The sequence below is a fragment of the Ananas comosus genome, linkage group 17 (assembly GCF_001540865.1).
Source record: "Ananas comosus cultivar F153 linkage group 17, ASM154086v1, whole genome shotgun sequence".
NCBI classification, from domain to species: Eukaryota; Viridiplantae; Streptophyta; class Magnoliopsida; order Poales; family Bromeliaceae; genus Ananas; species Ananas comosus.
The window spans coordinates 10042528-10059200 of record NC_033637.1 but is presented as its reverse complement, the minus strand read 5'-3'; the positions used below and the strand labels follow the sequence as shown (position 1 = coordinate 10059200).

The window sequence follows — 16673 nt, the reverse complement described above, 5'->3', positions numbered from 1 at the left end:
CTATCAATAGTACCAAGCCCTTGGTACTATTGAGTTTTCGGCCGTTGGATGAAAGGATGTACGGTTAGGATGATAGTGGTCCTCGGTTAAATTGATAGTGGTCCCCTAGGGTTGAGTCGGTGGTTGGTTTAATAGTATAATCCAACGGATGAAAATGATCAAAGCGTGGATCTAACGATAGAAAACTCAATAGTACCAAGGACTTGCTACTATTGATAGTATAGTAGCCGGACTATATATATATACATATATATATATATATATATATATATAATTGAGCTAGAATACTTTTAGAAGCACCACCTTCTTGGTGCTTCTAAGTTTTTAGCCCTTGGATCTACTCCTTAATTATTAATAGCCTTTGGATCAAACAATATTCCACCTACCACCATCATCCCAACCATATATTTCTTCATCCAAAGGCTAAAAACTCAAAAGCACCACATCTTTGGTGCTTTTGGAAGTATTCTAGCTCAACTATATATATATATATATATATATATATAGAGAGAGAGAGAGAGAGAGAGAGAGAGAGAGAGAGAGTCCGTCTACTATACTCTTATGAGTACGATCGCCCTCGTACTCATAAGTTGTTTTCGATGATGGAGCTTCCGAATCGACGATCCACTCCGTTAAATATGATCTAGAGTATTTGAAACTTCTAGAAAATAAATTTCATAATTTTTCGACATCATTTACCTTACGATCAAAAGCTCACAAAATTGCAAAAGAATTGGAATAGGTTGAATTTTTGATAGAAAATTATATTCGCTACCTAAATAAAGATCAATAACTCCGATCTTAAATTGAAGGATCAGATCATCCATTTTTAAGACGTCGTTCGATTTTGACCGTTCATTTTATGCCCGCTTGATGGACTTTATTATGATTTCGAAAAATTACGAAATTTATTCTCTAGAAGTTTCAAATACTCTAGATCATATTTAACGGAGTGGATCGTCGATTCGGAAGCTCCATTGAAAACAACTTATGAGTACGAAGGGTCCAATACTAATAAGAGTATAGTAGACCTAGCCTCTATATATATATATATATATATATATATATATAAAGAGAGAGAGAGAGAGAGAGAGAGAGAGAGTCCGGCTGGGATACTATCTATAGCACTAATGGCTTGGTGCTATTGAGTTTTCCACTGTTAGATATATATATATATATATATATATATATATATATCTTATCTGTCACGCCCCGAGCCCGCCTATTTAGTCGGATTCGGGCACGCCAACAGACCGCCAAACGGACAGAGTTTTTCCTGTACCGCGGACAGAACCTCCCCTGTACGTCCAAGGCGTCACAATCCATACAATGCGCGAGGTTCCAACCAGNTCAATTTAAGATCGGAGTTATTGATCTTTATCTAGGTAGTGAATAGAATTTTCTATCAAAAATTCAACCTATTCCGATTCTTTTCCACCGTTAAACTAGCAAGTATCCCATACCGACCGTTAAAAATTGTCAATTTTGTGAGCTTTTGATCGTAAGGTAAATGATGTCGAAAAATTATTAAATTTGATTTCTAGAAGTTTTAAATGCTCTAGATAACGTTTAACGGTGTGGATCGTCATTTCGGAAGCTCTATCATCGAAAACAACTTGTGAGTACGAGAGCGATCGTACTCATAAGAGTATAGTAGCCGGACTCTATATATATATATATATATATATATATTCAAAAACTCTATCATTGAAATAACTTATAAGTACAAAGACAGTATAACATACACATGTATGTATGTGTGTGTGTGTATATATATATATATATATATATATATAGAAAGAGAGAGAGAGAGCGAGAGAGAGCAGAACTACTATGCTCTTAGGAGCACTAAGGCCTCTGTGCTCCGAAGTCGTTTTTGATGATAGAATGTCCCAATCAACGATCGACCCCCTTAAACTTGATCTAGCATATTTGAAATATCTGGAAAATAAACTTTACGATTTTTCGATGTCATTTACCCAACGATCAAAAGGTTTCAAAATCAACGGTTGAAAATAAAAATCTCACAAAAAGTGGTGATATGACACTAAAATTTTCGATCAGATATATTGATCTTGCTGTAAAGAGTATATAAATTTTTTTATCAAAATTTTATCTGATTTGGATACTTCTACACCGTTAAACTTGAAAACAGTAGACATCAACCATTAAAAATTATTAATTTTGAACTCTTTCGATTGCTAGGTAAATGACATCAAAAAATCACAAAATTTATTTTCTAGATCAAATACAATAGATCAAGTCTAATGGAATCGATCGGCGATTCGAAAATTTGATCATCTAAAACAGCTTAGGAGCATAGCACAGTAGCCCTGCTCTCTATATATATAGAGAGAAAGAGAGAGAGAGAGAGAGAGAGAGAGAGAGAGAGAAAGAGAGAAAGTAGGTCTTGTGTGTTATTAGAAGCACGGAGGCCTCTGTGCTCGTAAGCCGTTTTCAATGATATAACTTCCAAATCGATGATCGGTTCTGTTAGACTTGATCTAGCGTATTTGAACTATCTAGAAAATAAATTTTACGATTTTTTAATATCATTTACCTAGTGATCAGAAGGACTCAAAATCAACAGATGAAAATAAAAATCTCACAAAAAGTTATGATGTAGCACTAAAATTTTTTATCAAAGATATTGATCTTGTTGTAGATAATATAAAGAATTTTCTATCAAAATTTCATCTGATTTGAATACTTCTACATTGTTAAATTTGCAAACGGCATACATTAACCATTAAAAATTGTTGATTTTGTACCTCTTCAATCGCTAGGTAAATGATATCGAACAACCGCAAAATTTATTTTCTACATACTTCAAATACGTTAGATCAAGTCTAACGGAGCCGATCGCCGATTAGGAAGCTCCATCATTGAAAACGGCTTAGGAGCACCGAGGCCTCCATGCTCCTAATAGCACACAAGTATATATATATATATATATATATACTTGTGTGCTTTTAGAAGCACAGTAACCTTCGTGTTATCAAGTCATTTTCGATACTGAGAATTCCAAAAATGATTGGATTCATTAAATTTGATCTAAAGAATTCGAAGTACCTAGAAAATAAATTTCGCGATTAAATCGAGATCATTTACCTATTGACCAAAAAGGCCCAAAATCAACAATTGAATATAAAATTCTCACAAAACGTAATAATATGACACAAATTTTAAATCAAAAATATTGATCTTGCTTTATATGGTATAAAGAATTTTTGGCAAAATTTAATGTGATTTCGATATTTCTACACCATTAAACTTGCAAACGACATTTGTGCAACAAGTTTAACGTGTAGAAATATCTAAATCACGTTAAATTTTGACAAAAAATTCTTTATACTATATAAAGAAATATCAATACTTTTTATCTGAAATTTGTGCCATATCATCACTTTTGAAATTTGTGCCACATCATCACTTTTTGTGAGATTTTTATTTTCAACCGTTGATTTTGAGCCCTTTCAATCATTAGGTACATGATAATAAAAAATCACAAAATTTATTTTCTATATACTTTGAATATTCTAGATCAAGTCTAATAGAGCCGATCGTCAATTTGGAAGCCCCAGCATCGAAAACGACTTGAAAGAACGGAGGTTCACACTTCACAGTGCTTCTAAAAGCACACAAGCCTCTCTAGCTCTCTCTCTCTCTCTCTTTATATATATACACACACCATGCAACATGCATTATTGCATAAACTCCCGTGAGAAATAGGTATCTGGATATGTGATTTTCAAAACCATATTTATTTGCATTCATGCCTCTGCTAGGAGTATATGAGCTTAACAACCAAATTCCCCAATGGAAGACATCAAGCTAGAGCTTTTCTCGATGTAGTCTTTGAAAGAGATGGTCAAGCTACCAAATTGCTAGAGAATTCTATTCCACTTAGGGCTGAAATGATATAATATAGGCGATATATCTTGAATAAGCAATTAAATATTAACTTATAGTTTTTTTTTTTTGCATATATATACACTACAAGTCTTCAATATGAGAAGTTGTTTAACTACCGACCTCAAAGTTGGTAAGAAAATTTTCCATGTTATGTATGCACATATCAATTTTATGAAGGCATTTGTGCAATTTTCTGTATTTGCCAGGATATATATAAATACAAACATATATGAGAAGTAGGTATCTAAATGTGTGACCTTCAAAGCCATATGTATTTGCATTCATGCCTTCACTAAGGGTTTATGAAAGTAAGATCCAAATGAAATTCCGCACCTTGTCCCCAGTAGAAGACATCACTCCCGGAGCTCTTCTTGATGTAGTCTTTAGCAGAGACGGTCAAGCTGCCCAATTGCTAGAGAATTCTATTCCACTTAGGCCAAAATGATATAATATAGGCATATATCTTGAATAAGCAATTAAGTATTACTTATAGTTTTTCTTGCATATATATACACACACACTACATTATGCAAAGTTGTGTAACTACTGACCTCAAAGTTTACACACTACAATATGCAAAGTTGTGTAACTACTGACCTCAAAGTTGGTAAGAAATTTTTCCATGTTATGTATCCACATCAATTTTATGAAGGCATTTATGCAATTTTCTATATTTGCCACGATACATATTATATATATACACATATATATACACACACACACACACAGATATATATATATATATATATATATATATATAGAGAGAGAGAGAGAGAGAGAGAGAGAGAGAGAGAGAATTGAGATAGAATAAATGCAATAGATAATATTCAGGCTCTAAAAGTTATTTTCAATGATAGGGCTCTTGATTGAGATCCAAATTATCAAACATAATCTAGAGCATTTGAAGCTTCTAGAACCAAATTTCTTAATAAACTTTCAAACATAATCATGTTTGACAATTTGGATCATTGAAAAAGACCTGAATACTATCAATAGTATTTCAGCTCAATGCTTTCTCTCGCTCTCTCTCTATATATATACACACGCGCGCACGTGCACACACCGCAACGAAGGAAATTCTCTACCTTGTCCCTATCAGTAGACATCTCCATGGAATTCTTCCTGTGGTAATCTTCAGCAGAGGTGATCAAAATGCCTGATTGCTTGAGAGGCCAAAATAATACATTGCTTCTTGACGTATTTCTGATGAAAAAATCATATATTTATACTTGTAGGCAAACAACTAGTTATTCTTTGTAAAGTCAATAACCGATTCAACTAAATCCTGAAAATGAATATATTTCGGCATCCTAACATTACAGCTCCTTCGACAACAATAATTGATATTTACATATTTATAGGTGCACTAACCTTTTTCCTAAAATAGAAAAAGAATTTACATGTAAATGAAACTCGAAGAGCAAAAACAGAATAATAAAAGAGATCCAGCAATCTCTGTTGTTAAGATATTAAAACTAGTCTCATGGATATAAGTTTCTTCAATGAGAGCAACTCACCTAGGATAGAGAATGTCATAATGGTCAGGCCTGTAAAGTAAGGTCACCAAGGGCACTTTATGTTCATCTAGAAAAGAACTTTTGCTTGTGCCTACTCCACTATCTTTATGACCATTTCTTTGAGGTATGAAAACAAAGTGATTCAATCCCACAGTTCCAGAAGACGAGGAGGACATGTCGAGAGTCTCCACACATATCGGGACGTCAAATACATTCGACAAAATAGTGGCATGGATATGTCCAGCTTCCTTTCCCTTTGACATGACTTCCTTCATGCAAAACTGTTGGTTAACAATCAGCAAAGCAAACAGAGAGGAATTAAAGCACGAAAATCAATTTAAAAAGTCATTTCAACTTCCTTCATTGACAACATTAAAATACCAAAAGTAACTAAGATACCAGAAGGAACTCAAAGTATATGCTTGGCTACAAAATAAATAGTTCCCAGACCTCAAAAAGTGTTTCGTGCTCCATCTGGCTGAAAAATGATTTGCAATAATCTTTTTGCTTGAGAATCTCAACACAAACAACTAATCTGAGGAACATTAAATCTGGTGATAAAAGGATATCAGACAACAGATCAAATGATGCAACAAGAAGAGAAATATTTGATGTGTTCCTTACCTTTGTCTGTTTTGGGTTTATTCTGAGCCATATCAAAAAGCTTTCTGACAGTGAAACTATAGAGAGAAGGGTGAAATAAATAACAGTAAGGGAAGACCATAGAATCCAATTTAGCAAAAGACTAAATGAGTATTTACATGTGATTGGATATTGTCCCACCAAGAAATTCTTTGAGTAAAGAAATTAGATTCTGAAAACAAGAATATAAAGTATCAGAGATAATTTTCAAAAATAATAATAATAATAATAAAGCATCAACATAGATAAACCTAAATGGAAAGAAAAACAGAAGTTTTAAGAGTAGACAAGACAGGAAAAAACATTGAGGAAAGCTATGCATTCATGTAAAGCATAAACAGCCCAATAATAATAACATAGGTCCAACGATCTATCTTTTCATGATTCACTGGATTTATCAGAAGACTTTCAGTGAATACATATTGGTTCTTTAAAAAAGTAAATTGGTTAAAATGTAAAAAACCACTGAACTTTAACCTGTTTTAAAATTGACGCCCTGAAATTTTTTCTTTTAAATTTGATTTACATCCCTAGAACTTACAAACCATTTGATTTAGGCCCTTCCATTAGCAATTTTTGAAATTTTGTTAGAGTCAAACACTCACGAAAGAGGCACTTGATCAAGAATTGCTTTAGTCAAAAAGGAGGAAAACGTATCTTGATAAAATGAAGGAGTATCGAGGTAAGTATATGACCTACAATTCAAAAAAGACCAAATTTCAAGCAAGAATAGAGCAATTCTGCTTTCTTCCTTTTTAACTAAAGCAATTCTTGATTACATGCATATCTCGTTGGTGTTTGATTCTAACAATATCCCCAAACTTGCTAATGGAAGGACCTAAATCAAATGATTTGTAAGTTGAGGGGTGTAATCCAATAAAAAAGCTCAGGGGGTCAATTTCAAAATGAATTAAAGTTCAAGGGGTGTCTGTCTATACATTTTAACCAAAGTTAATTAGATTATGTCCCCAAAGAAGAACAAGGGGAAGAGCTTGTTTGATGATTCAAGGATACCGTAAGCCTCATGCATGGAAAGAGCTGACAGATGTTATAGTCATCCTTACAAAATTGAGTAAAATGAAGATAGTTCACTTAATAAGGGCCTATCACATGCCTAAAACTCTTGGGTTTTTCCAAATGTTCAGGATCTCCAGCTTTTATAACCAATTGTTATTGATCTCCATTGATACCAAACTAGATCTTACCATACCTACTGGAATCTCACATTTATCCCAGACGCAAAGTCATGGTGCTCAGACGTAGTACTATATATCGATCCTTTACTATTTAATTAAAATTCGATGTGAAACCAAACTTAATTCATGTTATCACGTAACACCTACATCACCTAATTGCTGTTGGTATTGTTTACACGTATGTACACAATAGATCCTCAGCTGAATTAGTGTGCGCCTCCCTCCCGTAAAAAGTACTCTCGTTATGAACGTAGTTCCTTTCCTCCTGATGATGACTATAGAGAATCATTTCATTCATGGTACTAGAGCAAGAGTGCACATGGGCAAAAGAAACAACATGTAGAAATACAAGGTAAACAGTTTCTAGTTACAAAGTGGAGGGAGAAAAGGAATTACATTGGATAAATAAGAAATAGTTTCTTTACTCCCTTCAAGACTCTGACAATCCAGTTTCCATTGTTGTAAATATGAGAGAAAGCGAGCAACCTCACCAATATTTTGTGTTTCAATAAGCTGCTCCTGTACCAAATTTCAGTCTCTATGAACAGTAGGCCAGGGAAAAATGACTAAACTAAATGGTGAGCGAGAGTTAAGAAATACAAGTTCACCATGTAGGAGAAAATGAAACTTCGATAGAAACTGTTGGCATCTCGGCATGCTCGTCTGAAGGAACCATATTTTTCATCAAGTAGCTGTGTCATAAAGTCATTTTCATTCAAATGAAACTCAAATCTTACTGCTGACTAATTAACTAAATGAAGTATGGAAATGATTAATGAGTACCGAACCTTGATTTTTTCTTGTATGATATAGTTGTCAGATGGGTACTCACCAGCTAATGCTAACAAAGAATCCTGGCATGTATTAGAGTGTTTTTCAGGTCCATGATAACGGACTTAAATTATTTACTTAAGGAACACTGTTTAGCAGAATAATTATTAGCTTGAAGCAAGAAGCAAGAGACTAACACACAAGATTTTAATAATTCCAGGTGTTTAAACCATGAAGATTTTCCTTGGATGGACTGAATTTTCTTTTTCCTAGTACATGGTTCTAAACCTACTAGACTTGGACCACCTAAACAATTTGTTAGCTTAAAGGAAAGCAAAGGAAATGGATCACTACATGTTATCAACCACGTAGCCTAAAAATTCCTTGACACGAGATCCATCTTGTGTTGCTATAATTTGAACCAGAGCAGTTAAGGGTCATCACAAGAAGAAAATTCACCACCTTCTCTCCGATATTGTAGTCTTCTAGGAAAGCGATTAGTTGTTCTTTTTCTTCTATCTCCTGTTCGTTGCCAAACATACGCCAAAGGAGTCGAAAAAACTGCACTTGAAATCAGCAACTTATTCACTCTTAGATAAACATGACCCACCAAAGAAAAAACGAAGATTAAAGTAATCATGAAAATGTTATGCCCTTAAGAAAGAAAATTAGATCATAAACCAATGATTGAGATCAAAATCCACGAAAAAATCAGCAAAAGAAAAGAACCCAAATTTGGTATCTTGATGGACACACCTTTTTTTCGACAACTGGCATCTCGCTAGCCTTCTTCCTGGAGTCTTCTTCAAAGGCAATCAGGCTACCTGATTGCTCGGGAGTTTTGCGCTTAGGCCGAATTGCTACAATTTTGTTCTTTGTCCTGCTTTTCACAAAACAATCACACCCATTGATACTCGTGATTCTACAATATCTACAATTGTCAAGTCTGCACTCCACAACATTTCCACAACTTCCGAAAAAGGAAAATATTTCTGCATCCTTGCATTGATCTCTCTCAATAATATTTCTGCATCCTTGCATTGATCTCTCTCAATAACAAGAACTTATCCTCACATTTTTTGTTGGGCAAAAACCAAATTTACTAGCAAAACAGCATATTTATAGTCACATGGGAATTCCATGTGATCTACTATAGGTACTTTCTGGTGTACTCACAAGCATATCTACTAAGCAACTCACCTAGGATAGAGAATGTCATAATGGCCAGGCCTGTAGAGTAAGGTCACAGAAGGAATTTCAAACTGATCTGAAGAAAAGCTTTTGCTTGTGCTGGCTCGACTCTCCTCAGTTGAGCCACTCTGAGGAGCAGCTGAAGTACTACTATTAATGATATCATATGTCGGAGGGATAAAGTCCAATTGATTCAATTCTGGAGTTCCAGAAGGCAAGGTGGATGTATCTAGATTCACTATGTGTACTGCAACGCCAAGCACATTTGAGAGAGCAACTACATGAATATTCTCGGCTTCCATGCCTAGTGGGGTGACTTGCGAAGCACAGTACTGTTGGTAAGGCAAAAGAAAAAAGAAAAAAAAATTACTTTGTATTAAAATAAATGAAAAAAATGTTAAGCACCAAAACCAATCAAATACCAAAATGATTCTTTGATATACTAATACAGGAAACTTCATCTGGTTTCTAAAATATTTTAAAAAAATGAAAAAGAAAAATTGCCTAGTGACGTTCTAAACTACTAACGACAACAAAAATTGCTGGTTCAAATGTCAAGTTACATGCAGCTGTAATTTGAACCTCAAAAAGTGTTGTGTGTTCTGTCTTGTCAATAAATGGTTTGTAATACTCTGCCTTCTTCATAATCTCAGTAGAAGTGACTACTCTGAGAAACATCAACACTGACAACAAAAGCATATTATAAAACAAATGAAAAATGGTGGCAACAAGGAAGAAAAAGAATTAATGGGCATGTTCCTCACTTTCGTTCATTTCAGAATCATCCTGACTCCAAGCAAAAAGATCATCAATAGTGTAACTGCAGAGAGGAAAATCTAATAAATAATAACAATGGAAAACCATAGAGATCCAGGTTAGGGACAAATATTTACGGCTGATTAATCGCTTTCCCTTCAGGAATTTGTTTGATGAAAGATGTGAGTACCTGAAAGCAAGAAGAAAAGGAATCAGAAACAAACAAACCAAAATGGAAAAAATAGTAGAACCAAATCTATGACACTGAACATCTATATCACATAGTTAATATAGTTATATATGTGTATGCAGAACTTCTAATCTTGATGAGTTTGGTCATTCCTGTCATATGTAGTACTACTCTTACTTAACTGTAGTTCCATTACACAAGATGATGATGATGAGCGACGATTAGTATGATGTAAAACATAAAAAGGCCAAAGCAGAAAAACACGTCTGCACATCTAAGTTTCCATCATTCGCTAAATCAAATCCTGTATCATGTAAAACACAAAAGTAATAAAGAAGAAAAAAATTAAAGTCCGTAAGTTCGAGGTTTTCACCATTCGCTGGATTAATTAAATGTTTCTTGTTAAAATGATCCAAAGGCTTCCAGTTCATATAAGTGTATAACCATCTAGAAATTTAATCAACTTCAATTAAGGAGGTCGCAATACTAATATGATGGAGAGTTATTTTTGTTATAGTTATTCGAGCAGTTGTTGGAGGTTTTCAGTTGGGAAAAAAATGTAGTTTGAATCTCATTGAAGAATGCTGAATTTGCATATGCTTACATGATGCATGGGACCGTCTTTTCGTCCTGTTACCTTATGATTGCATTATAGTTGTTATACCATATATGTTTGAACTTCATTTTGACTTTGGAGTTTCTTTGTAACTATAACCTATGGATACAACCAGGATATATAGGAATATCCTCCATAACCAATTTTCATAATAATACAAAAAAATCATGACATCCAAAGAAGAGTGCAGAAAATTCAAGATCAATGAAACATCTCTAATTACAAATTACATAAGGGAGAAAAGCAATTACACTCGAGAAATCAGAAGTGGCTTGCCAGGTAATAACATTCTGTTGACTACTTAGATTATCCAGATTCCACCGATCAATCAATGAGACAATGCGATCAACCTCATCACAATCTTGCTTTTCGATAAGCTCCTCCTGTTGCATAAATCAAAATTCAGTCTCACGAGCAATAGATCCAAAGAAATCTATCAAATTAATGGTAAACTAGAGTAGAGAAATCAAAAGTTACAATGTAGGAAAAAATAAAACTTCGAAAGAAACAATTGCCATCTCGGCGTGCTCGTCTGAAGGCTTCATATCTTTCATGAAGAATCTGTGTCATACAATCATTTTCTTATGAATGAAACTCAAATCGAATCACTGATTAATCGATTGACTACAAGATGATCATGAGCAGCAAACCTTGATTTTTTGCTGTATGATAGTGTTGTCTGAAGAATACTCAGTAGCTAATGTCAATAGAGGTTCCTGACATGCACAACCAGTGTCTCAGATCCACAACTTGAACCATGAAACTGCTTCAGAATACTTCTTAATCAAGATACTATAGTTTTCTTTGTATTATATAGCTGGGTTGGAATCTATTTTCCTCAAAGATCCAAAAACCAAAAAGAGGGAACTTTGCAACTGAGATTTATATCAGTGCGTCAGCTTCTCCGAGAAACAAGTAATTTAAACTGCATCTCTGCTTTCTTTCACATGTTAAAACATTGAGAAGCCTGATAGTAAACACAACTGATTAACCTAAGAAACCATACTGAGTAAATTCGAGCTGTAATTTAGTCATGTGGCATAATGCAAGAAGCTAGTAATCAATACCAATGATTTTCCCAGTTCCAAATGTATAAACTGCAAAAGTTCTCCTAGTTATCGACCAAAGTACTCTAAAACACTGCAGTAACAAGATCCATCTCATCGGTGCCAAAACTTGAAAAAGAGTAGTTAGAGATTATCACAGCACCTTCTGTCCAATACTGTTGCCTTCTAGGAGAGCACTATGATCTTTTCCTCCCTTTTGCACCTGCTTGGGGGGTTATAGTTTAAAATTTTCAAAAAAAAAAAAAAAATGAAAGAAGATGGCCATGAAATCAACAAAAGATTTCAAATTCAGTGAAACATTTATATCAAAATCCAACGCTTATCATCAAAGAAAGATACCAACAATTCAAATCGAAGAATTTGAACGTGATGTCCTTAAACAAAAAAAGATTTGATCAACAAAGAAACACTTCAAGAATCCAAGTAAAACCCAACATTTGGTATCCGCAAACAAGAATCGGATCGAACGCATAGAAAACACCCAAAAATCGAACAAAAGACCAAACATTATATTCGAGCAACTCAAAAGAACCGCAGTTTAGATCCCAATTTCGCAAGAAACCCTCGAAACTCACAGATTACATCACAGAGTGAGCATTGGGGATTGGAAACACTCGAGCAACGCAAAATGAGCGTCATGATTCCGCGAAAATCGCCCTAAAAAACTCAAACGGTGACATCACAAAAGCCGATCGAGAAGCCCTAACAGAGCGTAATCTAAGTGGGGATTCGGGGGGTGGAGAAGCGTGCCGTGGACATGAGATAAAGGAAATGATCGTCGAGCTCCACGCCCCCCAAATCTTCGTCGTCGTCGTCGTCGTCGCCGCCGCCGCCGCCGTAACACTGGAGCTCCTCTTCGTCGTAGTCCCCTTCGTTGCGCTCCTTCGCAGGAGCCATCTCGAGAGACGCTACCGAGGAGAGAGAGGGGGTTTTGCGTGGGAAAGAAGAGTTCGTAGGGGTTTGAGACTTGTGCGGGGGGATTTTATTATTTTAACCAATTAGTCCTCTAGAAATTTATAATCACAAAACTAAGGCCCCGAAAAGAATTTTTTATCGATAGACTTAAAAAAATATTATAATTAAAAAAAAAAAACTTCAAAACCCTCGTGGTTTTGCACTTTCTCACTTGAGTGCCCTGTGGTTTGAAGTATATCAATTTGGTGCCCGGTTGTTTCATTTTTATCTTTTTGTTATCAATTTCACTATTTTTTTTTTTTAAATCAGTGACGAAGTTAAAATTAAAGGATATTAAAGTGAATATTCGATAAATCTAGGTGGGTATCTGAAGTTTTTTTTGTATATAATTTAACAAAATATTAACGAAAAAGCTATAAAAAAATAAAAATGAAATCACAGGGCACCTAATTGATACATTTTAAACCACAGGGCACTAAAGTGAGAAAGTGCGAAACCACAGGAGGTTTTTTGAAGTTTTTCCTAGTTAAAAAAATAGTCAAGCAAAAAATTTATTTATAGAATTATTCTTATGCCACGAATGACTCATCGTTGTTTAAATGCGGTAGCCGTTTACTACTTTCTCAAAATATTAAAATTATTTTTTTACTGTTTAATATTATATAATATTCTTTAGAGTTCGAATGTCGAAAATATTAAGTTTGATAAAAGCAGTGAATAATGTATTATTTTAAAATGTAATAAATCATTCACTGCGTAAAGTCTAATTTTATAAATAAAAATTTTAAATATCTAAATTTATAATTAAAAAACTTTGTAAGGTTAGTCACCCAAAAATTCCCTCTAAAAATTTTGTTTTCTAATTTTGGCTTATTTTTAAGTCAGATAGGCACCACATTGGAGTGATTGGTAGGATGGCAAATGACAAAAGCGGTGAACCATTTATCTCTCATTTAAAAATAGTAAACAGTTTACCGCTTTCATTTTAAAATTTTTACTACTCTTACAAATGTATTACATGATTCATCGCATTATGAAAGTGGTGAATCATTCGCCATCTTTGATTTACACTATTTCCACTCCACTAACTCCCCCACTTGCAAAGTTATGGAATGACGAGAAAAGCATATAAACGGTATTCACCACAAAGGGTGGCTTGACTTAGTCTCAATCAAGCCATTATAGTTGTAAACAGCTTGGTCTAATTTAATACAATGCAATAATTGGCTTAGATCAATTCCGAATAAGCTAACTGGCTCATTGCAATCCGTATAGACCGTAGAGCCTTCTAGACTCAGGCACAAGAACACCAAATAGAACAAAAGAATTTTATGTAGGAAAAAGTTAGGGTTTTGAAATAATATGTTGGATCATCACATTGCAAATATCAAACTTGTTAGGAATGAAAATCCAATTCTTAATTCTTTCTTTACAAACAACCACTCCAACCGTAGTTGAAGGGTGGTGTTAGCCTTCTCACAACTAGAAAGCTCGTCGACGGACTTGTTTGCTAGTTATTCTGTTGCTGAGAATAGTCACATCCTCTATCCTGCTTTGGATGTAATGACTTGCTGTGGTTTGAGAACATTTCTGTTTTAAGTTAGGAATGAGTCGAATAAATTGTTGTGTTTGAAGTCTACTCTTAGGTCCCGTTTGGTTCGGAGGATAAGCGGGGATAACGAAAGTTATTTCCACTATTCCACCAAACGGAGTGATGTTTTATTGGGATATTTTTATCCCGGTCAAACCTTGCTACCTCCGGTTATTCCGGAATAGTAAGGAATTTGCTATTCCATCATTTTGGTGGAATAGTGCTATTCCAATACTTAATTTAAAGTTTAATTAAAATTATAAATTGAATTAAAATTAAATTATATAAATATAATATGTTAATATAAAATTATAATATTTTTATTATAAAATTATTAATTGTACTATATTAATACATATTATTTATATTTAAATTTTATAATAAATTATTTTTAAATATTATAATAAATTCTTTTTATTAAATTTAAGTTTAAGTAGAGGTAGGAGCGGATTTTAAAAATTTATAAATTTATTATAATAAATTATTTTTATTAATTGCTCCCCCCCTATTCTTAATTTAAAATTTAAAATTTAAAAAATTAAAATTTAAAATTTGTAATCTCAATTAAAGTTTAAAATTTTAAATTTAAATTTAAATTTGATATTTTAAATTTTTGAAATTTAAAATGTGACATTTTATATTTTTAAATTTAAATTTGATCTTAAATTTATTGTTTGACATTTAAATTTTTGAATTTAAAATTTGAGATTTTAATTTAAATTTAATTTCAAATTGAAATTTAAAGTTAAATTTTAAATTTAAAAATATAAATTTAAAAATTTAAAAATTAAATTCAAATATAATAAAGGGTAATATTATTAATTTCTTATTTATAAACTCCACTAACTATGGTGCATAGTTAGTTAATTCGGATTCGCAAAAATCGGTTACGGATTATAATTCTGAAATAAAATTCGTCTTTAATTTTAAATTTGTAAAAATCCGGTAAAACGGATTCGACAATATTAATTACGGAACGTAATTTATACGATATTCATACGTTCACACAATTAAAAAATTCGGAATCAAAATTCGGCTATATCAATAAATAGTATAATAATAATCTAATAATATATATTTATATTATAATTTTATATTAGATTAAATATTTAAACTAATCATAAACATATATTATAATATATATAAGAGTTTTATATTTAAAAATATTAATAGAATATTAAAACTTTATATAAAATATACTTATAATATTTTTTATCTAAAAATAAAATTAATTATATATAGTAAATATATATATATAAATGACTTAATGCCTCTTACGCGGCGCCACTATGCCACTATTTGGGCCTGTGGACTGCACGATTACTATCGACTGAACGCGCCGCATTCCCCTTTCCCTTCCATCCATGGTTTCTCCGCCGCAATTTTCCTTTCCATTTCATCATGGTTTCCGCCGATGCCTCGGAAGAGACGGGGATCGCCGCCACGGCCTTTACTCCGCGGCGCCGGCAGGGAGGCGAAGAAGAAGGACGGCCGACGAAACGACATGGAACGAGTTCGGCGACAGAGCGGCGACGCAAGTAGCCTGCGGTCGACCGACTCTCGCCACGTACACCAGAATTAGGTTAGGGCCTGTTTGAGACACCTTTGAGAAGTGTCCAATTCATCTAAACTTAAAAAACAATCTACAATGCCTAAAATAGAGCCCAATCAACCAAAATAAAAGATTACTCTACTCAACCCACAGCCAGTCGCATTTGACAGCGATTACAAACAGAAAAAAAAAAAATAAGAAAATCAATTACCTGCTTTCTGTCTCTCTTCACTCAATCACTGAAATTTAGACGAAGAGGCTTTTCTAGTGCCTGCCATCTCGCAGCAACAGAGATAGTTCGACGGTTGCTAAAATGCTTTAAATATGTGGGTAAATTACGACATCTTTTAGGTTTATAGCGACAGCTCTTAACTGCACTATATAACCTAGCGACCCACATCATGCAACACTTTTAAAGTGCTCGGTAATTTTATCTAGCAGCAATTTTTGACATGTACATACATTTAAAAGTGTCGCTATAGACCATTTTTGTTGTAGTGGCGAATCGCTAGCACCGACTTTTTGGGGCAATTGTTCGGCGGATTGCGAACAACTTCGCGAAATGATTATTATTTCGACAAAAAACGGCGATTTTTTTCGAATTTTTCAGAAAAAACGAAACGTCGTTTAATACAGTTTTTTCGAAATGCGAAATTCGCAATTAAACAGCAGAAATTAACTAAACTAAAGCTATCGTCTTATATTTCTAACCTCAACCAAACGCTATTTTTTTTATCCCAAACGCGAAATTGAT

At 33.7% G+C, this 16673-nt stretch overlaps 1 protein-coding gene across 1 annotated transcript in view; it reads right to left on the bottom strand.

Annotated features, from left to right (window-relative positions):
- LOC109722719 overlaps positions 1-12827 on the bottom strand; it is a 19284-nt gene extending 6457 nt beyond the window's left edge. Inside the window, exons 1-20 of the mRNA XM_020250835.1 lie at positions 12612-12827; positions 12004-12063; positions 11445-11510; positions 11272-11355; positions 11046-11177; positions 10126-10178; positions 9997-10052; positions 9815-9915; positions 9242-9564; positions 8798-8921; positions 8504-8602; positions 8059-8124; positions 7879-7962; positions 7667-7789; positions 6194-6246; positions 6057-6112; positions 5883-5983; positions 5433-5713; positions 5001-5118; positions 4249-4327 (exon numbers count right to left, since the gene is read on the bottom strand). Coding sequence (XP_020106424.1) covers positions 4249-4327; positions 5001-5118; positions 5433-5713; positions 5883-5983; positions 6057-6112; positions 6194-6246; positions 7667-7789; positions 7879-7962; positions 8059-8124; positions 8504-8602; positions 8798-8921; positions 9242-9564; positions 9815-9915; positions 9997-10052; positions 10126-10178; positions 11046-11177; positions 11272-11355; positions 11445-11510; positions 12004-12063; positions 12612-12758 — 2206 coding nt within the window. The 5' untranslated portion in view covers positions 12759-12827. The remainder of the gene's footprint in view (positions 1-4248; positions 4328-5000; positions 5119-5432; positions 5714-5882; positions 5984-6056; positions 6113-6193; positions 6247-7666; positions 7790-7878; positions 7963-8058; positions 8125-8503; positions 8603-8797; positions 8922-9241; positions 9565-9814; positions 9916-9996; positions 10053-10125; positions 10179-11045; positions 11178-11271; positions 11356-11444; positions 11511-12003; positions 12064-12611) is intronic.